This window comes from Rhagoletis pomonella, unplaced genomic scaffold (assembly GCF_013731165.1).
Source record: "Rhagoletis pomonella isolate Grant_MI unplaced genomic scaffold, Rhpom_1.0 Rhpom_scaffold_00010, whole genome shotgun sequence".
In the NCBI taxonomy this organism is placed as follows: Eukaryota; Metazoa; Arthropoda; class Insecta; order Diptera; family Tephritidae; genus Rhagoletis; species Rhagoletis pomonella.
Window position 1 is genome coordinate 31,256,737 of NW_023458564.1, and position 24,418 is coordinate 31,281,154.

Consider the following 24,418-nt stretch of genomic DNA (forward strand, 5'->3'; position numbering starts at 1 on the left):
ATCTTGTGAACTTAGTAGCAAGTAGCGCTGCAGCCACTATTACAACTAGTAATAGTAATAAGTCGTTTACTTATTTCAGCACGACAGTAGACAATGCCAATGTTGTCGAGTCATACAATTTAGCCAAATTTATGACTTACGCAATGAGGCTGATTGTCAATTTTTCGAATTCTAATTTATATTCCAACCTCCGCTAAAAGAATTATCTGGGTGCCTAGAATACTAAAAAACTACTTCCTACTCTCATTAGAACTACAAAATAATAAAACAGGCGTGTAATACATATTTTCGACCGTTAAAGCTGAGTACAAAGGCAACTTTATTCGTTTTCTTTTTTTTTCTTTAGAGCTTTTCAAGCAGAAAAGGCATTAATGGTAATTTTACATCTAGTTTTTATAAATTTTCTGTATAAAAATCTAGACGGCGAGTAAATTGTAAGTACTGTCACGGTATAAATATATAAGTAGATTCCGAAATAATCAAACTAAAATAAAAAATATGCTAAATTAAAGATATAGCTAAAATCATACATTTAATATACGAATGCATGTAGGTATATGAAGGTATTTTTTTATCTATTAAATTGCATAATTATTTCTTAACTAAGCTAACAATGCCATTTTATATGGGTTCCATTCTATGGACTCTAGGAATAGGAATATATTTAGGGCATTGTCTGAGTAACGGTGCAAGTAATTTTGAGTGTGAACGCGTTTCCTTCTTAATAATTTCGTGTACATAATTGTATCAAATAAATGCATAAAAACGTTCGAACGCTTTCGTACAAACAATAACATAACATTTTAAGAAGCAACCGAGTTTAAAAAAATAACTGAGGAGTAAATTAATTTGTGCGATTTGTAATGCTTTTAATGCTCTGCTGCTGCATTTATTAATTTAGGATAGATGTCACTGCCTCAGTATGAAAGCGCAGAAGGTGAACGGGACTCCACAGTAAAATCCTTGTACACGGAGAACACAGATATCTGTAAGAAAACATAAAACACGTATACGTTTAAAATAATTAAAATTCAAAGATTCTTATAAATTTAATTAGGCTATGGTAACCAATTAGCAGGAGCTCTTTTAATAAAAAGTTGGGTTTATGAACGGTAATTGGATGGAAAAGCTTTTAACCGGCAAATTAATCAACAGAAAGATGCGGTAGTTTGTGGCAGAGACGATAAAAGCGCAGCTCTTGTAAATATGAAGGCAAATAAATAAATGAAAGCCTATTTAGGACTGTATTTGAAACTTGGTAAGCTGGATTACATATTGATAAATAAGATCAATTCCATAAAGTTTTTAAGATTGATCACTATCATCTATCTGATTGACAGTCACAAAAATGACAATATTTACTGCTGTTCGTCTATATGCGTGTTGAGCGCTTAAATGTAAGAATTTTAAGTTTCAAGCTGTCAATTTAATTGCTCCCTATTCGATATAACGTTTCGTAGTCTAACTGAGGAAACCAACGATGGTACGATCTACGTAACCGTAACGATCCAGATTGATATCTGGCCAAGGACCCTCAGCTCAGCATCATTCCCCAAAAAATCTTTGGGGAATTCGTATTTGGTTGCAACAAAAACGATGGTTAAATCTATTCAATCGAAAACAGTTAAATTCTGATATGTAAAACTGTTCCAATATAACAAAAATTGTCTAATCAGTACTTTCCATTTCCACATTACTTTGCTATGTTAATGCTCCTATTGAGATTAAATCGACGGATATGTGTATTTGAAGTCGTCTTTGATTTGCAGATGCTTTTCGATGTTGGTAGGCAATCATTAAGGTAAAAAGTAATAATTTACACAGAAAAATTAGCAAGACCCATGTATACGTATATCGGCTGCCAAAAATTGGATTTGCTCACACAAACTCTTGGCTCAATCCTTAAACCATTCGTGCTGAAATATACTAGCCAGAAATACGATTGCTTTATAAAAAAGAGAACCATTTTGAAATGTGAGTGTTTTTACACTCTAGAAAATGATTTCTACAACTTCACATACGCGGTTTTGCATTTTTTCGATACGCGGTTTTGCACTTTAAACGACGATATGTAAGTGGCAAGTTATTTCATTTTAAAGCAATGAAGATTATCAACAGCAAGCCGCTTCAACAACAACATCAATAACTTCTGACCTTCGCAGTTATCATGTTAGTAAGTACCAAGGTATGATACGAATAATGTATGTATATAACGGCAACTCAACAAAGAGAATTTTTCCAAGCTTTTTGTTAGTTGATATGCATATCGATACCAACGCCTCAAATGATCATAGATGTAAGCTAGTCTATCAGTTTTTTTTTTCTATTATTAGTGAATTGGTACTGGAAATGCATGCGTTTGCAGAACATAAAAAAAAATTCACCTTGTCTTTAAGTTGTTGGCAGAGTTTCAGACCGGCGCAGAGTACGGGCATTACGTCGTTCAGCCATTGCACGGTCGCCTCAGCCTGGTATGAGTCAAAACGCATTGTCCCCTGCACAGTGATGAGTTGATATACAGCCATAATTAGCTTTTGACTTTGCAGATAAAAGCTGACGGCTAAGTCTTCGGACAAATTGGGGGCCAGTGATTTCTAAAACAAAAATTTTAAATAAAGTCTTATAAGCTGTATCAACTAACCATATTGCGACTTTTAATCAAATCAGCTATTGGTTTCTTTTTCGGTATAACCAAACTTGTTCGTGCGCGTTGAAGCGCCTCTAGTATGTTCCCAACAACATTCATTACTTCGTCAGACGTTCTACAAAATAGCATACAGGAATTAATTCAGAAATAATTGTAGCAACTTCTCGCTCATTCACTTAAAATGATAGGTGGCATCTACATCATCGATGTGATTAATTGCCTGTTGAAGGTGGTTTGCTGCATCCTGTACCTGCTGCAGCTTCCATGGTGAGTCTTGGTTAATGCACGTTTTCTGTTGGTGATGTGGTGGGCGCGCCAGCTTAAAGCTTATGTCCTACAAAACATGCATTCAATGATACCTATGAAAGTACACAATTTTCTACATTTTTCTTATTTACCGCATGTGTGATGCTATCTCCAGTTAACGTGACAATGGCACGAAGCTTTTCTGGTGCCACAGTCATAATATACTTTTCAGTCTTTTTACCCTCATTGGCATACAGTGGAACGGGGAAGAGATGAGCACACTCCACTAATATTTTCCTCAATTGTTTTAATATCGAATGCACCTCTTCGCGCAGAACCCACTCGAACTCCACCTGCTACAAATGCAAAAAAAAAACAAATTAATACAACATAATAAATGCAACTTGATGAATTTTTGTGATATTTTCTATGAGTTCATTAAAGTATTTCCCGTGCAATATAATTACCAAATTCCTGGCTTCCTCCTTCTCAGCGTCCATCTTTTGACGTTGCCAGCTGCTTTTGGCATTGTTTTTGTAGTGGCTATCAGCTGGCAGCAAACAGTCAGGTAATGTCGGTAGATGACGCTGTGGCTTTCGTTTCGTGTAGCCATTTCGAGTGAAATACCAACTGCTACGAAATTTAAAAATTAATTTCAAGAAAAATCAAAAATAATATTGATTAATTAAATTAAAAGTCCGAAATAATTAAAAAGCGGAAATAATTGTAGAAACGAGTTGCAAATGCCTTTTTGATGAGTTTTTTTTATTTTATTAATTATTTATGATTACTTCCAAATATTTTTTAACGGTTAATAACAGGGACGTTATTCATTATGACTAAAATAGTGATTTTTTAATTTTTAATTTTTCGCTAGGAAATAATAATAAATATTATATTTTTTCGCTCAACTGAATTAATTATTATTTGATTTTTATTTTCTCGGGCAGAAATAATGATTTTTTGTTATATATATTTTTTCGCTCCGAGATAATAATTATTATTTAGCCTTATTCCACAACACCCTGAGTAAAAATCCGTAAGTACAGAGTTTCCGTCAGCCCCAGATTTTGAGAAAAACGAGGTCAGAGTGTCAAAAAATTACGTTTTTTGCAGTATTTGCGAATCCCTAGCAAAGAAACAAAATGTGACACAACCGTCTTCGGCTTAAATTAAAGCCAGAACTCTCGACCACCATTCCTTATAATACCATCCCTGTACCTTGAAAAGATAGTACCCAATAATCATTTATTAAACAATAAAAAATACTGGAAAATTGTGCTACTGAAAACAAAATATTTTTTCCAAAACCTGTTTTTCCTGTTCAAGTTGCAGGGCTGGTCATCGAAAGTTCCATCCTTAATTAAAGCCTAAGTGGAAGGTTTTATATCTTTTTGTTTTATTAAATGACTGTAAGTGACCATCAGATCAAGGTGCAGGAATGGTATTTTCAGGGATAGTAGCCGAGAGTTCTGACAATAATCTAAGCCTAATGGAAGGTTGTCTTACCATTGGTTTCTTTTCTAGAGCCTCGCATATCTTACAAAAATCGCGTTTTTTTTTTGACAATTTTACCTAATTTTTCTCAAAATCTGGAGCAGATAGAAACTTTGTGCTGACGGATTCTTAATCAGCACAAAAAATCTACCAAAAACGGCTTTAACATTTGCCACGCAAAAAAAAAATTCCAGTTTTGTTGGCTCTGTTATTTATAAAATTTAAAAGGTCATACAGACGCACCCAACTGAAATTTTGACTTGCAATTATTTTATGATTTTTATTTTTTTCACCGAGTTTTATTTTTTCGCTCAACGGAAGTAACTATTATTTGATTTTATTTTTTACGATCACAAATAATTATTATTTTTTCCATTTTTTTCGGCCAGAGATAATAATTATTATTGAATTTTATTTTTCCAATTAAATAAAATATAAAAAATTATTATCATTAAGTTTTTTTTCGCTCATCGGCAATAATTATTTTTTTATTTTTACTTTTTCGCTCAGAGATAATAATTATTATAGAGTTTTATTTTTTCACTTAAATAGAATGACTATTCATAAAATTCAAATACAGACGTAAGCAACTGAAGTTTTGACCTGAAAATTTTGGGACGTATTCCTTTTATTAGGGTGTCGCTGCCTCTGAAAAAAATACGCCAAAAATCAGGCTGATGTAGCTTTTGAGTTTTTTGAATGATCATTATTCTTAATTAAAAGATAAAAAATTAATAATTATTATCGTTGATCGAAAAAATAAAAATCAAGTGTTAATAATTTCCTTTGAGCGAAAAAATAAAACTTTGACATTAATTATTATTTTTAATCTTTATTTGTTTTACTCGAAAAATTAAAATCATTGTAAATTACAGTAGGACGCACAAACACATATACGTGAGTATAGTTAAAATTGTTTTACGTCGATTACAACTTGTTTATTTTTTTGGTTAAAATATAAAAAATTATGATTATTTTCCATCCCCGCCTGCAAACTTTGGGACTTACCCCTCTTATTAGGGTGTAGCTATTTCTAAAAAGAATACATCGGAAATCAAGCTGGTATAGCTTATGAGTTTTTTAATCATCATTAATCTTAAGTGAAAAAATAAAACTCAATTTGCCAGCGGAGTACGATGGCAAAAGGTTCAGATGGGAGTATTTGCTCTACGCAGACGATCTGAAGATTCGATTTCGAAAAATAGCCGGTGAACAGGACGTTATTGAACTTCAGCAGGATATACGCGAATTTGAGAGCTGATGTGTATTAAAAAAGCTCTCTCTAAATATTAATAAATGTGCAGTCATATACGTGCTGAATGGCCAGAGTGTACAAACTCGTTAAGACAATAAGAGACCTTGGTGTGATTGTAGATGACAAGCTGAGTTTTATTTATAAAACTGTTAATAGCATGATCGATTCTTCGGAAATCATCAGTTTCTTTGGCTTTTGATGAACCTACAATACCGATTGGCGTATATTTATACATGTTAAATGAATATTCTAAAATAATAATTATATTTAAGCGAAAAAATAAAAATCATAAAATAATCATTATTTTTTGATCGAAAAAATAAAAATCAAGTAATAATCATTTTCTTTGAGTGAAAAAATAAATTTCAAATATTAATTATTATTTTTAGTCTTTATTGGTTAAACTCGAAATATAAAAATCATTGAAAATTTTAGTACGACGTACGAACCCAAATACGTGAGTAGAGTTAAAATTGCTTTACGACAATTACAGCTGGTTGATTTTTTTGACGACTGTTTAAAAAATATTGATTATTTTCCGTACCTGGTAAGTAATCATGATTGTTTCTGATTATAATTAACTAGCAGAGCACCCGACGTTGTTCGGGGTAAACAAACGAAAATATAAAACAGTAGTCAAATATTAAGTTCAGCATAAATTAAAGGAGACAAACTATTTTTTTTTTTCCAAAGCATCCCTATGAACCATACTTTTAGCTTTATCGTGCTCCAACTACTATATATTTGTCATAATTTTCTGTACTACAAATCTTGTTTCATTATTAAAATTAGGTGGATGAAGGCAACGATAGAATTTTTAAATTAAAATAAGTCTGCTACGGTACATTCCGTTTAGCTGCCCAATCGCTTAGCTGTTTTAGTAAAGCTGCACTTTTCCGGTAGAATGTTTATTTCGGAAAAAGTTTTATTCATAACGGATGAACATTTTTCGTTTAACAGCATCACGGGATCAAAAGAAAACGATTTCAAAATGGGCTAAATACTGTAAGGTTAAAAAAAAACACAGTTTTAAATATCCAAGTGATATAATAGACGAGTACATATTTATCCCCCTTTTACAAACTCATTTTTATATACTTTACTCTAAACACCTCCAATATGTATATACATATGTCCACATACCAAATTCCAAGTTCATGTGACTATGTGACTTAGGTAATACCGTTGTTATATTCGTATAACTTAATATGCACAAAGCAAATCCTTCGCCAATTTTTTTCTCAACTTTGACAAATTCTTGATTCTCAAGTGCGTGTACAAAATTTTTCTCCAACATTTGATTAAACGTTGAATAAAGTTTTAATTCAAATTAAGGTATATCCAGCTTTTCTCAAGTGGGCAACTCAAATTACTTTTTTTTTCAAAAATTTGCCTTTTTTTGAGAATGGGTTTTGGTACGCTTGACCTCCAACCCAAGGGTTTATTGGGAAGGTACGTTTTGTATATCTAATAATCAGGGAAATATAATACATGCATATTTAATCGTGAAGATAAGAACTCTACACTTATGCTTTAATTACTGATTATGCTATGTTAAATTTCCTAATTCGGGCCCAGAATAATAAGTCCACTTATGAATAGCCAAGTGCGCATATTGTCATAATCACTTAAGATGTATTATCGCCTTTGCCTGACTCATCGTATATCGACTTGACTTTTTCCAAAATAGCAAGGTTACGAACACGAGTTCGAGTAGAGCGGATGTAAAAAATATGTAGGTACATACATATGTGTATGTCCGTATAGAAGAAATCCAAGTGATATCTACTCACTTTTTGGACATCGGATATACATATACAGCAGTTCTATGTAAAATCCTGCGGGTAGAATTTTTGTGGAATATTCAACCCTCTAACTTCTAAATATGTATATATGGTTTTTTTTTTATCCCCCCGTGCGGAAATGTCTAAAAAGTCCTCATTAGGCAGGGATGCAGAGGTTAAAGTGTACCACAACAGTATTTGTCGTAAAAACCTACTGCACATTACTATCGGAATACAACAAAGCCCAAAACTGAATGAGTGTTTAAGAGCTAATTTCATACTCATTGAGAATTAGAGCTAAATTTTCTACAAAACCGGAATTAAGGGGGTCTGTAAGTTTTGAAAATATGTATTTTGTGAAATTTCACTACACTAAGTCACCTAACGAAAGAAAGCTCTAGATGTGATATTTACACTCACGGGCAGAAAAAAAGCACACACGTTTCGTTGAAAGGCTAAATCCGATATCATAAAGTACAAATTTATATTTATTCGAAAAAATATGAAAATGGCGTTGGATACAAAAGCCCAACCACACCGCCGATGAAGCATTCAAGTAAAGGGATTTTATTTCCCAACTTTGGTTAGAAAATCCGTTTTTTTAGAAGTTTGATTGGTAATATCAAAAATATGGTTCATTATCTTAGGCTCGCCCAAGTCCATCAAAGTTCAAGTGCTAAAAAATTTTTATTTAGCTTACTTCGATTCTATATACCAAATTATGTAGGTATAATACCTTCGAAGATGCTTGCAATTTTATTAAAAAAAAAAAATATTAATTAATGTATTTATCAATTTTTATTTTTTGAGCACATTGAACTTTTATGGACTTGGGCGAGCCTAAAATATTGACCAAAAATTTTAATCTTTAACACACATTGTTTTTAGAGCATAATGAACCAGTTTTTTGCTATTACCAATCAAAATTCTATAAAAGCAGATTTTCGGCCCACGCTAATGTATACCGTCCGAGACATTTTTTCATTAGACAAAAAAGATTCTCTGAGTCCTAAATACAAAACTGATTTTTTTTTAAGAATTTTATCACAAACTAGATAATTTTTTTCTATTTCTCCAATTGTGGTTTCAGTTTTGTAGCTATCCCCACCGATTTCAGATTCTTAATCAACCGCACTAAGAAATCGCAAATTTCAGTTTTCATATTCACCATATTGTATACCCCGTTTTGAAGTTTTAAAAACTTAATTTAGTTTTGTTATTAGCGACTCAAGAAACCTTTGGACATCAAATTTCATAAAAATTTTAAAATTTCTTAAAAATCCATCCGGCACATTTTTTCCGTCATTATGATTATGATTGAAAACCAATTTTAGTTTTGTAATCAGCGACTCAAAGAAAAATCTGGAAGTTTTTTAAAAATCCATCCGTCATTTTGAATTCGTAAAACTAACTTCAGATTCTTAATCAGCAACTCCAAAACCCGTAGATACGAGCTTTAATAATGTTAAAAATCATAAGGTCTTTTGACCGATTTAGCCTAGGGGTTATTAAGGTTAGTTTTTCGCCATAGAAACTGTCAATGGGGTTGTTCACGCTTGTCTGGTTATCAGGTTATCTGGTTATGTGGTTATATTTTTATTCAGTTTACAACAATAAAATACACTACAGAATAATAATTTTTAACCAGATAACCTGATAACCAGGCAAGTGTGAACAACCACAATGACTTGATCTAGAAAATCGGCAAAATACGGTTACTCTGCTTCTCTACTTTCCGAAAATACATATTTTTTCATGGAAGCAGGAAAGTTTAAATTTGTTGGGTGACGATATATTCATTATTCCTATACAACCAAATGTTGATGCACCCATTATGTCTTCCACAAATCGTTCCTTCAGATTAGAGGAGCAGAACAAGTCGACCCGATTAAAATCAGTGATTTGTTCTAATACAGTGTATGCAATGTATGCATATATGTATATTAGACTGTCCCAAAAAACTCATTTTATTTATATTGTCTTAAAAACTATCCGAATAAAATTTTATGCAATTCGGACAACGCGAACCCGTGCCGACTTGCAGTCAAAGTTATCAGAATAAACTGGTTCTCAATCTCTGGTTAACACTAGCTGCAGGCGAAAATCGTTATCGACGTGATCGACTCCTTAACATATAAGGACCGGATAACGATGTTTAACCTGTAGTTAGTCTTAACCAGACTTTGAGAATTTGGCCCTAGGGATGTTTTTAAATTTTTTTAATTAATACTGCCACATTTATTCCTTAATCAACCCGAGAGGACATGTCAAACACTAAAACAATTTATGTTGTTTACTTAATATTATGAAAGGCATTTTTTAAAGGAGGAAAGGAATTTGTTAGAAAAGTTTAATATAAAAATTTAATGTTCATCAAAGGCTCTTATCCTACAGGATTTGCAGAAATTATTCGATCAGAAAACATATCGTTTTGCAGCCTTGTAATACACCTTTTCAAAGCCACTGTGCCACTTTTTCCATTGATTAATTTTTTCGATGTCCTCGGGAGAAATCCTGCTGTCCTATTAAAAATTTAAAGATGCAGATTTACTAAAAATACATTCAAATATGGTATTTGGTAGCCATAATTCAAGTTATTAACTAAATCTTCAACTAAAAGTCGGCACGGTCATAAAACTTCATATATATGCTATCTGAGCTAAAAGGCACAAATATAGAGGGCATGCTATCAAAATTTGCTAACAAACTTTTTTCCATATATTCTTGGGTCAGTCTATATATATGTATATATATATGTCTATATATATATATATATATATATGTAGAACGGCTAAGAGCAAAATCTCAATCGACTGACTATTAGTCAAATCAATCACAGCCATCAATTACTTAGATACGTACCTACAATTTTAATTATCGTATTGCCGAAATAAAATTTTAATAACTTTCATATCAATCAATGTTGTATATACATTAGGGTGGTCCAAAAATACACGTGGAAAAGTAAAGTCGGAATTTTTATGCTCTCACCCCCTAGGATTGTTCTATACCGAAAAAAATTTATTTGTCTGCAGCAGATTCCCAATAATAATACTCAAGTTTTTATTTAACCATTTTTTCATCGCAACTTTAATTTATAGGCCGCCAAAAACCCACAAAAACCCCGAAAAATTCAATGGGAGGACCAATAAAAAATCGTTAGTATTAAAAAATGGTTAAATAAACAATTGGGTCTTATTACTGAAAGTCTCCTGAAGAGAACCAGAGTTTTCCGATCGAAAAATATTGGTTTTCAAGAATTCTATACCATTTCTACGAAAAGTTATTTTTCCCCATATAAAAATGCATGGAAAACTTTGAGCGCTTTAAGCGACCTCTAAATATTTTTTGATTTCAAAATAAAAAATAGGGGTATACTTTTTTCCGATATAGAACAATCCTAGGGGGTGAGAGCATTACAATTCCGAGTTTACTGTTTTTGGACCACCCTAATGTACATACATAAGTACGTAGATAAGTATGTGCAAATGATACATACACTTCTATATGTATGTACATACGTACGTACATATGTATGTATGAATATTTTTAACCAAAAGGTTTTAATACCGCTTTTTTTGGTTTAAGACAAATTGCAAGTTTTTAATACTTTTATTAAGATGCTTTATGCTTCATTCCGTTTCTCTGGCAGAATATACGCAGAAAGCTTAGATCACCACACAAAATCGTATTAGAATAAATAACAACTTAAAAAGGCAAAGTTCGGGCGAAACTGAAGTGTGGGTTTTATCCTATCAATTCCCACAACAAACCTCCGAGTGCATTTCTACCATGAAAAACAGTTTCTCGTCAAAATTCAATCGCCGTTCGGCGTAAAACTGTAGGTCCCTCCCGTTTGTGCGACAACATCAAGGCGCACGCCCCAAATCGGAGGAGAAGCTCGGCCAAATACTAACATAACATAGGTGTAATAGCGTGGGCCGAAAATCCGCTTTTTTAGAATTTTGATTGGTAATAGCATCATCATTATGCTCTAAAAAGTATCTTTGTGAAGTGTTAAAATTTTTGGTCAATATCCTAGGCTCGCCCAAGTCCATCAAAGTTCAAGTACTAAAAACAATTTTTTCTTAGCTAACTTCGGTTCTCTACAAAAAAGGTCCATATACCAAATTCTGTGGGACTAATACTTTAGAAGATTTGTACAGTTTTAGTAAAAAAATTTGTTAATTAATTTGTTTATTAATTTTTATTTTTTGAGCATATTGAACTTTGATGGACTTGGGCGAGCCTAGGATGTTGAGCAAAAAATTCCAAATTCCACACAGATTTTTTTTTAAAGCATAATGAACCATATTTTTGCTATTACCAATCAAAATTCTAAATAAGCGGATTTTCGGCCCACGCTAATGTGTAAGTGCCAATCTGTTATTATATATTATTATTATTATTGTTTGCTATATCCCTTGCCTGTTGGCAGCTTGCTGTTGTTGTTCACACTTGCCTGGTTATCAGGGTATATTTTATTGTTGTAAACTGAATAAAAAATATAACCATATAACCGGATAACCAGGCAAGCGTGAACAACCTCACTGGAATGGTCTGGGACTGTTGTAATCCTAATCGCTTCGCCCATAAATTTGAAGGGCCCTCCACTTCCTAGGCCTATTGATCCCTGCCTGGGATTTCCACTATATACCCAATGAAGTCTAATTCGAATTGAGGTGTCACCACAGTAATACACTCTCCAGCTGGATAATTTTCGCAGTCTTGTAGCAGCACTGAGCGAGCTCTGCATTTCCAGATGTCTATGATGTTGCATATATATTTAGTAGCAGGCTCATTGCTACTGGCCATAGTGGAGCCGTTCTTTGCACCTTTTGTAGTGGGAGGCTGGTTGATTTCTTAGTTAAAATAGACCACTACATTGTATAGGCCTGAAGACAATAGTATTGAAAACATGTTCAAATGTGTGCAGTATCCAGTTTCTTATCCAGCATAAGTCCAAACCTTATAATTTCTAGTATTTATACACATATGTATATGGTGCTAGATCCGCTTTGATCGGGCTTTCTTCAAGACCATTATCACTCGACCTCTTATTTCACCCACCTTGTTTTTCCTCATAACTTCGCACAGCGTTTGTGTGAATTTTTCACTTACCACTATTGCCAACAAACCTTAATTTGGTCGCTTACTTTCGTCAAGGTAAGATTGGTTTTCAGTTATATAAGCTCAGCAAAGAGGAAAGCAGAAAATTTTCAGAAAACCAAATTCCAGTCAAGTTATCAAAAAACAGAAGACGATTTTTTACACCCCTACCTCTTGACATATGTAACTACCTACTCGCTGTTATCTCATGGCAATGTAGCCGATCTAATTTCTAATCTAAATTTTGAAGTGTTAGTTGAAGTGCTAATTTTTTGTAGCCAAAAAATTTATTTCACTGCGGTAAGATCTCAAAAGGCCACTACAAACATACAATGAGGTTATTTGTATAACGAAAGCATTCTTTTGTACAGCCATTCCCGATTGGCCGGCATGGAAGCACCTCCGATTTAAGCTATATTTATAAAAGCTTATACTTATAAACTCATTCTTATACAAAAACTTTTAGTCATATACGGAATTATAAAGACAGCAGCCAGAATGCCGGTAAATTAGCCTTTAAAAAGACGCGACATTTACTGCATATACATACCATATGTACATTCACGTATATTCATAGGTGTGTAAGCCAAACTTTTATGACTACAGTTCACAAAGCATGCCGCATATTTACTTGGCTCATCCGTTAAGCCATATATTAAAAAACATTTGATCGTACAATGAATATTAAATTATCATGAGAATCGCAATAAGGTTTCGAAAAATTTAAGCCCGGCGTCAAATATCTTACTGTGAGAATAAGACCCAAATTTTAATACCTATGTAGGAATATATGTACATTAGGGTGGTCCAAAAAGTTTTCCATGTATTTTTATATGGGTAAAATAAAACTCCTCGTAGAAATGGTATAGAATTCTTGAAAATCAATATTTTTCGTTCGGAAAACTCTGGTTCTCTTCAGGAGACTTTCAATAATATTACCTAATTGTATAACTAACCATGTTTTAATACTAACGATATTTTATTGGTCGCCCCATTGCATTTTTCGGGGCTTTTGTAGGTTTTTGGCGGACTTATAAATTATAGTTGCGCTGAAAAATGGTTAAATAAACAATTGGGAATCTCCTGCAGATAAACAGAGCTTTCTGGTAAAAATATATTGATTTTTAACTATTCTATTCCATTTCTACGAAAAGTTGTTTTTTTCCTCATATAAAATACATGAAAAGCTTTGGACGCTTTGAGCGACCTCTAAATATTTTTTGATTTCAAAATGAAAAATAAGAGTATCCTTTTTTGGTATAAAACAATCCTAGGGGGTGAGAACATAAAAATTCCGACTTTACTTTTTCCCCCCACATGCGTTTTTGGACCACCCTAATATGCATACATATCTTCTTCACATTTCAACATCTGTAACCAGTGAGGTTGTCATTGACGCAGTTTCTATATATGTATGTATGTATTTATATATGCACAAATGCCAGAGTGGTCTCAGGAGTTTACAGTAGTGGCAATGTTACATTTTCGCGTTCATCGTACGCCTGTGTAATAAAAAATTACACTTAGGGCCGGTTACTCAATGTCCGGTTAACACTAACTGCAAGTTAAAGATCGTTACAGACCTGATCGACTCCATAACATACATACATATAATAGGGAGCTAAACATAAAAGGAAACCCGAACGAAAATCTTTCACTGTTGTAGCAGCTTTCTAAACTCTGTCTAAATCAGTGAATCGACTACATGTTGTCTTCATTCTCATCTAAGGGCAGGCTCAGGAAAAGATCTGATCCAACGGATGATTTTTTGCACTTTAATTGAAAAATCAAAAAAAAAAGGCGGAAATAAAAATATGTTTGGAATGTTCCATGGAAAACTGAACCTCAGTGTAAAAATCTTTTTTCGTTATAAAATAAACAAATGTGTGGATAAGACATTTGTAAAAATCTTGAATCAACCAAAAAATAACAAATCAAAGGTTTAAATGCATTTTTATTACCTTTTTTTACGTTTTGACATCAAGTTCTGAGTAAATTTTTTGAGAGAGTTGAAAGTAATAAGATGGTGTTGAAAGTACTCTCAAACAATTTGGAATTCATAATTCAAGTGTTTGGTAAGAAAAATATATAGTAGAACTCACCTGCTTTTAATAAAATTGTGTTTTATACTAAATTGTGTGAGTGCTTTGTCTATATTATGAGTTATTATTAGGCAGTATTGGTCTTGTCCCACCCGTGACAAAAAAGCTACAAGTTTTTATATTTAATTACAGAAGTTGAAGTTGTGATTCGTGTTTCTTACCTAATGTTAAAAATTCATTGCAAATGTTTACCACAATTGCATTTTCGTTTCCACTTAGTTAGATAAGAATAATTCAACAGTGAAGCATGTCCCATCCGTGACATTGAGTCTGATGTAAATTTAGAAGAACCCAACTTTTGTTTAATGACCAATATACTTTAAGATTAAGTAATTGAATAAAAAAATAAATGCTCAAAAAAACATTGGGCTAGTAAAAGCAAGAAAATTGCAAAAACGGTTTTATAAAAGAATATGTTTCATTTATTTAGTGTTTAATTTTGTGTAAGTATGCATTTCCACTTTTGCATTAAAATGAAAATGCAAAGCCTAAAATGAAGCTTATTCAAATGAGTTTTTAAATATTTTCATATTTACAAAAACTTTCATTTCAAAGATATTGGCCCGTAGTTATAGTCAAAATAAAGTCGAATCCCAAAGTTAAAAGCAGCTTTTTTGACAGATATCCCATTGAAAGTTATGTCTAAAAGCTGCTTTTAGCGTTAGGAGTTGACTTTATTTAGACTATAGCTACGGGCCATTGATTTTTATCAAATATGATAAATGCATAACAAAGGGTTAATTTCTTTGTTTACATTTTTCGACATTACTGTCAGCTATAGGTGCAATCCCTTATTCCTCGGACTAAAATTATTAAAACTGACAAAAAATAAAAATTCGCTCAGAGCGAGAGAGTAACATTGAAAAGTATGGGATCGCTTTCTAGTAAAAAAAATGGTAACTTCTGTCAAATTCAACATAACCTCAAAATTTTGCTTGTAAATTTTTGCTTATTTTGTATGTAAACACGCTCAGCTCACACGTGTAAATAAATAACCAAAAATACTTTCATACTCATAAGAATCCATTTAAAGAAGTAACTAAATACTTTTCAACAAGAATTAGCAGAATGCACTTTTCTTTTGTTTACAATTTGGTTGCCAAACACACTACAGCTGATTGTTTGACACATTAACCAGAATTTACCAGCAAAAAATCTTCGGACTAAAACTGGTAACTTCTGACATAGAGAGAACCTTATCTACTCTCTTTTTTGCCCTGTAAATAGTCAGAGAACCGAGTATGGGATCGATTTCCAGTAAATCTGACTGATCACTTCCAATAATGACGAAGAAGTGACATCGCGGCGATAGGCGGAAAAATTTTCTTCCAATTGCTGGCAGGGGTGAAATAAATAAGCCCGAGGAGACTGTACGTACGTACTAAATTACGTGCGAATTTTTCTACCTACAGTAGGAAATACTCATTTCAAGAACACAGAACCGCAATCCGCAAATAACGCTGGTACTCGTATGTATGTATATAGATATATATATATATATGGGCATATGTATGTGCGTAGTTTAAGTCGATGAAGCTTTAGCACTAGCGGAACTACATATAGCTAGTCTCTATCAGTTTGATTTACATTCTTTCAATTATCTACGCTTAAGATTTCTTTGAATTCCTCTGATTTGCCCCACCAAGTTATGTTTATACGTAGATATATTTTTAGGTATGTATGTATGTATGTACGCATTATGTAAGTACGTCAGTATTTAAAAGTATATACACTTGTGGTCGCTGATTAAGTTAAGTGACAGTTTGACCAGTTTTGGCGATTATTCAACCAGCACCACATAAATCTAAGTTTTAAACTTCGTACAAAAATTATAAAAATTCAATAAACCTTAGCAATTGCACCGAAAAATTTTAAGCTTTTTATTTCGAATTTATAGAAAAATTTCAAGACGCTCGGACATCGCATTGATTGTTTATAATTTTTTTGGCTTAGGGTATTGTGCATTTTCTTCCACATAGAGTATGCTCGACAATTTCTTTTATATATGGAAGAAAATGCCTTGCACCGTCAGCAAAACAAACCCAACAAACACCAAAAAACTATTTCTCCAACCTTGAAGAAATTTATAGTTCTCAAGTTGATATCCAACATCATTCTACAAATCATGTCTAACCGACGCGCAGATACGTAAAAAGTGATAGAGAAATAAATTTTTAATTATCAAGTGAAAAACTAAATCTATGTATGTATGTACATAAAGAGGAAAATTACCAACAAAAAGTAAATAAGCTTCAAAGTATCTTCAAAGAAATCAAACCGCCAAGTGAATCGAGTGGCAAAATTACTGTCGGACTGTGTACTGTGAGGTGAAATATTGTAATACGATTCTGCTTAACTACATAATACAAATGAAGTAATAAAAAAAAATATTATTTTAATCCATCTATGTATGTCGTTTCAATCAAAAGGTGTAAGTGATTTTACTATTTCAATTAGATAACTAGCATTTTCTCAATTCGAGAAACAGTCCTATTTTCATACAAAGAACGCTATGATCATCCACTTCAGGTACTATTGAGAAACAACGTTGAACTCAACCCAAAATGTTTGTTAGAAATTATTAAAAATCAAGCCGACTTTCTAGCGTCTTGAAGTTTGCGCTTTAACCTTATAAAATTCAATGAGCTATAGAACCGTATGCCCGAAATTTTTCTAAAAATTCTGAATAAAAATTTAAAAATTTTTGGGCGTAATTGTTAACGTAACGGCGTAATCGAAACAGTAAATAAACAAAAAAAAATAGCCAAAACTGGTCAAAATCTCTCTCAACTTAATCAGCTGACCACAAAGGTATATGTATGTATGTACATAAGTATGTGTAGGCACGTGTAGTCGCGAATTACGGTTTCCATATTTAGATTGCACCATTTGCTCACTTACCAAAACTTTTAGACACACTGAATTTCTGTGCTAAAGCCAAGCTTGGTAACCTCAATTGCAATGAGTACACTGTAAGGTTTACACACAGCTACATACATATGTACATACATACATAAATGAGTGTATACATACATATGTACATACATACATATGTATTCTTATTTGTATATGCATTTAAGTATGCAAGTGTTATTGTACTTATGTTTTAAATAAATGAAATGAAATAAATGTACAAACATACATACGTAAATACATATCTATCAACTTTGGGTGTGTAGCAATTAACAAAAACAAAAATTGTGACAAATTCTTAAACTGACCTGGAAAACATGTGATACAAAAAGTCTCGGCTTTGTTTATCGAACGCATTTTACTTGTTTACATTTAATGGAAGCTCCAAAACAAAATTTGGTGCAAAAGCGTAAAGTGAAATTTAAGACTGAAAATAAACGTAAATACATAAATAAATACAAACAGATGTACATATGTATGTATGCACAGTCTTTAATGTGGTTCTTATTTTAAAACATTGATGATTTTTTCTGCGCCAAGCCTCAGTTTAATTTCGTTACACTCGACTGTGTCCACCTTATCTTTGGATGCGCAAAAAAAAAACTGTACTTATTACGTAAATTACAAAAGTATGTACATATAACATACTACATATTTTAATTACTTATTACAGGAAGGCAGAGAAAGAAGGACGCGAGTGCGAAGGATTTGAGACGAAGGCAGGAAAATGAAAAACCGGTAACAGAAGTCCGGAAAACATTCGAGATTAGGAGAAAATACTTCTGAACACTGCTCAATGGCGACGCAGGTGGCGCATTTGATGACGAAGAGCCCTGCCCGATGCATAGAGACGATCCTCACGTCCCACCTTTCAGCCAAGACGAGTTGAGAAGAGCACTAATAAAGCAGAAAAGACATCATATCGCGACGGTATACCGTCTGTGATGTTGTTTAAATCCAGCGACGAAGAGCTCGTTAAGCGCATATACCAGCTGTCAAGCCCGATTCGGTCAGATGAATATACAGTCATGTGGAAAATAATACGAACAGGACATTTTGACCAGTTATGGCAGCTTTTATACCCGAGCGCACTTGTTCACAAGGCTATTATAACTTTGTTCGAATAACGGTTGTTTGTAACAGCCAAAACGAATCGAGAAAGAAAATTCGATTAAGCCATGTCTGTCTGTCCGTCCGTCCGTCCGTTCGTGTACTGGATAACTCGAGCAAAAATTGAGATATCTCAACGAAATTTGTTATGTAGGTTGCCCTACAAGGTAGGTTGGTATTGAAAATGGGCGAAATCGGACTGTAAACACGCCTACTTTCCATATAACGGTATTTTCGAAAAATGTAAAAACTGCGATATTTCAGTAAATATTAGAAGCAAATTATTGAAAATTAGTATTTGGGGTAGAATTGTGATAAAAGATAAAAAATAAAAATAATATTGTTATGAAATTTTTAGAAAATGGGCGTGACCCCGCCCACTTATTATGAAATGCTGTATTTCAGTAGCCACTTCACCAATCCTTACCGAACTCGGTACGAGGCTTGGGTAGGGTCTAGCTAAGAAATCTGTTGAAAATCTTTGAAATCGGGCAATATACACGCCCACCTACCTCAGAAACACAAAAACTGCTATAAATCCGTAACTTCTGGAGCTAATTCACTTAGAATCGATGGTTGCAATAACCACTTAGTAGAAAATAAGAATATTATAAACTTTTGGAAAATGGGCGTGGCGCCGCCCACTTATAACCATCAAACTCGGTGCACTTAATAACCTTGGTACGGAAAAGCAATTTGTTGAAAATTATTCAAATCGGACCAAAATTACACCCGCTCCCCGTATAACGGTAAATTTCACAAATACGAAAACTCCGATATTTCAATAATTGAGGACGCTAATTTATTCCAAGTTAATAGTTACAACAATCTCCTAACAATAAATAAGACTGCTATAGACTTTTAGGAGTTGGGCGAAGCCCACTTAATCGATTTGTACCTAACTAGGTTCAATTATATCATTGAGTCTAACTCTGCATATTATCGAAAACGTTTGAAAGAAGTAGGTAAAGACCCCTACTTATCTTGCAAAGGTAGTTCAGAGATAGTTGTAACGACGATATTTGATACCTGCGCCGGGTATATAAATTTCGGTTTCACCCGAACTTTACTTGTTACTTTTTTTATTTTTATTCTTTTTTTTATAAAAATACAGTTCAGCACCTTACAAAAACCATATAAGTCCAAATTCAAACTTTGTAGAAAAATTAGAAAGGTTCAAAATAATTTATATTAACAAAAAACATTTTATAAACCATTTTTAGAAATCTAAGTATATAGTTTTATAGCCCATTAAGTTCTAGCTAAGAATTGATATGAAAGAAAATGCGTGACACCGTCAGCAAAAATATCAATTATCGATTTCTTAACCACTTAAGGGCCTATAAAACTGCGTACTTAAATTTTTTCTAAAAACTCTAAATAAAAAGTTTGTTTAATTTCTCTAACTTTTCTACAAACGAGCTTTATTATTTTATAAAGAAAAAAAAAAACAAATAATAAACACACTAATAAATTAAAAATTACCAAAACTGGTTAATATGTCGTGTTCCTATTATTTTTCTCATGACTATATGTACGCAAACTGGGCTCTCGTGTACTCTGCCTGCAGGAAGATGGAATGACGACATGTATGCGCTTTGAAATGAAACGGGCATACGATAGCCAGGCTGCCCACACATATAATGGCCATATCAAAAGGAGAAGGAACTTAGTACAATAGTTATGAAAAACTTGCGTAACTTTGCAAAGGATAGAGGCAATTTTTGGAAGTTTTTTGGTCTCCGTATCAGTGGTTTATGAGGCGCTTACAAGAATGCTTCCAAATACTGGCTGACATGGAGTGAAGTCATTGGAAATTAAGTCCAACAGATCACCATATCTCTAGATATATATGTATATGGCAGGAATACCGGAACAATGTTAAACACAGATGGATCTATTTCCATACATATATTATAAGTAGCTGCAAAGGATGGTTCTGAAGCAAACGGAGATACAGCGGGTAAAGTCCAGATGAATTCAACTTTAATGATCTGCTGATATGGGCTAGAAATGGCGTAGAGCTTTGTGATCAAACAATCTTCCCACAAAATAATGGGCAGTAATATTGGGAGTGGAACGACATAAATATGAAGGTATCGGTTTGGGGTTGAAGTTTCACAATGTCAGCTGGGCTTTCAATGCTTGTCTTCATAAAAACAATCTATTTAAATATGCACATACTTACATCTGTACTACTAAGTATTTGCACTTGTTCTAGGTAGTAGTCATGTTTGTCACAAAGAAATACATACGTATAATACTTAAGTAAATTAATAAATTTAGCTGCCATAATCGATTGTGTTTGAGTTTGGATAATTTATTAGACACTGAAAATTAAAAATCTGATTAGGGTACATAATTTATTAAAATATATTTACATACATACATATATTAATATGTACATACATGTGTATCTTCTTTTCTTTTCTGTCCAAGCTGACAATATTTTTGTTAAGAAAAGCCACTTACATACATACATACTTAAAGTCAGCTAAATACACAACAACTATGTATAAACAAAAAGTAAATATGCCAGTTTGTGATAGGAAGACCGTGAATTAGTTATTTGCCGATATTGGTTGATGTCTAGCGTAGTCACAAGCGTTTCAAATATATATGTATATCCATTCATACATACATATGCATGTATACTTAGAAACTCAAGCATTCATATGTATATGATCAAATGTTTGTAAAACTGTGCAATGTATTCGTATTTGAATAGAAAGATTGAGTCCAGCATTTTTACCGATGTGGTTTGTAATTTGAAATATCCGGTACTTTCTTAAAATACTTTTGGCAATGCATTATACTACATACCTACATACGAAAATTGCTAACAAGTGTTCTCAGAATGTTTATAACAATCTGTAGTAGCGATGTAGTGTGTATGTATATGTGTACATTAAACCGCCTCACGCTCCATACAAAAAAAAAAATCGGTTCTGCTTCCACAAGAAAATTATAAAATGTAAAGCTGATCGCGTTTGAAAGGCCTTTCAATCTGCCGCAAAATTATATCGGAAACTTTTTTCCAAGAAAACGGCCTACGAAAAGATAAATATGTATGTATGTGAATGCAAGTTATTTGAGCTAAAGATTTTTCAATAATTCTTTTAACCCTTTCGATAAATTAATCTATTTCGACCCAAAAAATGTCAGTGCCTAATGGAAATTCGCAATAAGATGGTTGAAAGTCTTTTGTAAGTAAATTGAAAGAAAGTAGTTTGAAAGATTTTGCTTATCGAACCATTCGCAGATTTTTTTTAATTAAATTTTGTTTTCTTTTTTTTAGAGCTTAATTTAATTTTATTACTTTATTATATTATTTTTATTGATTTTCTTCTTCTTTTTATTTAATTTCCTGATTTGATTGTTTTAAAAAAGAAAAATATTTTGTGTTTTGTTTAACTTCTAAAAACACCTTTTGCTTTTTTAGCTCATTCTTTTCTTTCATTTCATTTTAATTTTATTTTGTTTTAATTTAAATTTTATTGTTTTAAAGGGAAGAATATTATTTTAATTAAATTTAATTTTTAAGAACATATTTTATTGATTTATTCTTCTTTTTATTCATTAATATTCATTAATTTTAAGATTGTTAAGATTTTAGGATTTTTAAAAAGAAACAATTTTTTTGCTTCAATTAACTTTTAGCAACTTATATTATGTATTAATTTTTTATAGTTGTTTCTAATTAATTAGTTATTTAACTAATTCATTCATATTTTTATTTTTCATTAAATTTTCTTTTAATTTTAAGTTTTTATTGATTTAGAAAGTAATATTTATATTTTTGTTAACTTCATTTATTTTTTAAAAGACTATTGCTAAAAGACATACAAAATAACGCTAAGACCGCCTCGTTAGCAGAGTCTTAAATTAGTCTTTCGAAAGTCAAAAAGGAGCTTTCAGTATAGTTGCCAGAATGAAACATTTTTTACGAAAGACTTTTGTTTTTCGAAAGGCCGTGGTGAGTTTACAGGAATTTTCAACGCGCTTCATCTCAAGAAGGGGCAACAAAAGAGAAAGGTTTATGATGCTCATGGACAAGCAGAAACTTTTTACGTGAGCCAGCCTAATGTACATATGTATATATGTCAGTAGGTATGCATATTTGAAAACACGAATTCGTGTGAATAACACACTTGTTTGTGTAAAAAAGATGCGTTAGAAATCCACTTATGTACATACACACATACATAGTACACAGATATGGAGGCACATATACAAATATGTATGTATGTATCTATTTGAAAAATTCTAACAGACATTTGTAAGAAAAGCTTCATGTGATTTGGGGAAAGACCTCTTTATAAATCACACTGTGACTCACTACGGGTAGTCCAAGAATTTCTGAAAGTTATTTAATCACTGTTATTTATTATGTTAGCGCGTACCTTTGTGGCATGATGAACACTGCTTTGGTTTGTTATTTTTTTGCAATTTTTGTAATTTATTAGGTGTCTAAACCTAAACAAAAATCGTGGGAAACGAGCACGTAAAATTGATTTTCAATCGCTACAGGTCTATTGAACCGCAGAAATACTACCGATCGACAACAAAAAGCGCTAACGCTTACGAGTATATGATAAGCTCGCAACGGCTGTGATCACGGAATGTCCAAAGTGTACTAAATGAATTAAGCAACTGATTGCAACGAATTGAAATGAGTTACGGCAAAGCTTCTACATAGTGACGATCGCAAAAAACCGTTGAAGAACCAGGCAAAAGTCCCGCAGTGAGCGTGCAAGCTAAGCTGAGAGAGTAAACGGCCCAATGAAACGACGAAGAACTTAACCGCTCTATAGGTGTCCGTGTACACGAGAATGTTTCGTCGCGAAGATTGGTTGATGGGGGACAGTTGGAGAAGACGACGTGAAGACAACGACTCAATAGAAACCACTGCATGGCCAACTAAGCAAGAGTCAATCAACTAGCCACCAAATTTATTTCACTGCAATTAGCTAACCGATTCGCGCTTCAAATGAGCCAAAGTTTCCCGCGTGATAAGACTTTTATCACACACAGAACTGTACTTACTCGAAAAATGTTCAATAGTTAAGAGAGACATTTTTCAATAGGCTCTTTACACACATTCATGTTTATGGACTCATATAAATATGTATGTATATACATATGTAGCTTTTCAAACGTAGTATGTGAAAGCTCGCATAAAAAGCTGTAATTAACTGTATTAAGATCATTATTAAATCAAAAGAAAAACAGGTATGTAGATGTAACGGCATATCTATGCAGCCAGATGAGTTTTGTGTAGTTGCAGCCTGGCGAAGACTACCTGTTTCCGCCGGTGGCTTCGGTGGCCGCTTGTGAGAGTGCCATAACTGGTCGAGTACGGAGAAATACCTGGCATCAGCTTTCTTCAGTCAAATGGTCAGTTAACGAGTGAAAACCAAGTTTTTACCCGTTACCTTTGATATAGACTTCAGGCCTTTACCCCATGCCAGTTTTGGAGCCATAAGTAAAGATTCTACAACATGTAAGTCCAGGAAGTCAACATTGTAGCAAAGCCAGTGCTAGTCATCCTGTGGCATTGAAATTATACTTTCGCTAAGATGTTTGCCTCAAGCAATTTTTCCCTCACTCTACATTGTATGTACCAGGCCTATAAGTGCCCTTAAGGGCTTCTCCGCGGATAAAGACATTAAGTGACTGTAGGTTAAGCAGTACGTTCGGAATAGCGCACAGAAGTAAGGAGCTTTAGAGCACCCGTAAAGCGTACAGCGTTCGT

At 33.0% G+C, this 24,418-nt stretch overlaps 1 protein-coding gene across 1 annotated transcript; it reads right to left on the minus strand.

The window, feature by feature from the left end:
* Positions 1-274: 274 nt before the first annotated feature.
* LOC118746229 (protein rogdi-like) lies at positions 275-23,100 on the minus strand. Its single transcript, XM_036480058.1, has 7 exons — positions 23,067-23,100; positions 3,361-3,526; positions 3,046-3,249; positions 2,824-2,981; positions 2,642-2,762; positions 2,385-2,594; positions 275-986 (listed from the first exon to the last, which is right to left on the minus strand). The coding sequence occupies exons 1-7, from the start codon at positions 23,075-23,077 to the stop codon at positions 918-920; spliced, it is 939 nt and encodes a 312-aa protein (XP_036335951.1). The 5' UTR covers positions 23,078-23,100; the 3' UTR covers positions 275-917.
* Positions 23,101-24,418: the final 1,318 nt, after the last annotated feature.

Coding starts and splice junctions, on each gene's coding strand:
- LOC118746229 (XM_036480058.1), bottom strand. Junction 2,595..2,641: donor TGATTAAAAGTCGCAATATG/GTTAGTTGATAC, acceptor TTTTTGTTTTAG/AAATCACTGGCCCCCAATTT. Junction 987..2,384: donor GCCAACAACTTAAAGACAAG/GTGAATTTTTTT, acceptor GTTTTCTTACAG/ATATCTGTGTTCTCCGTGTA.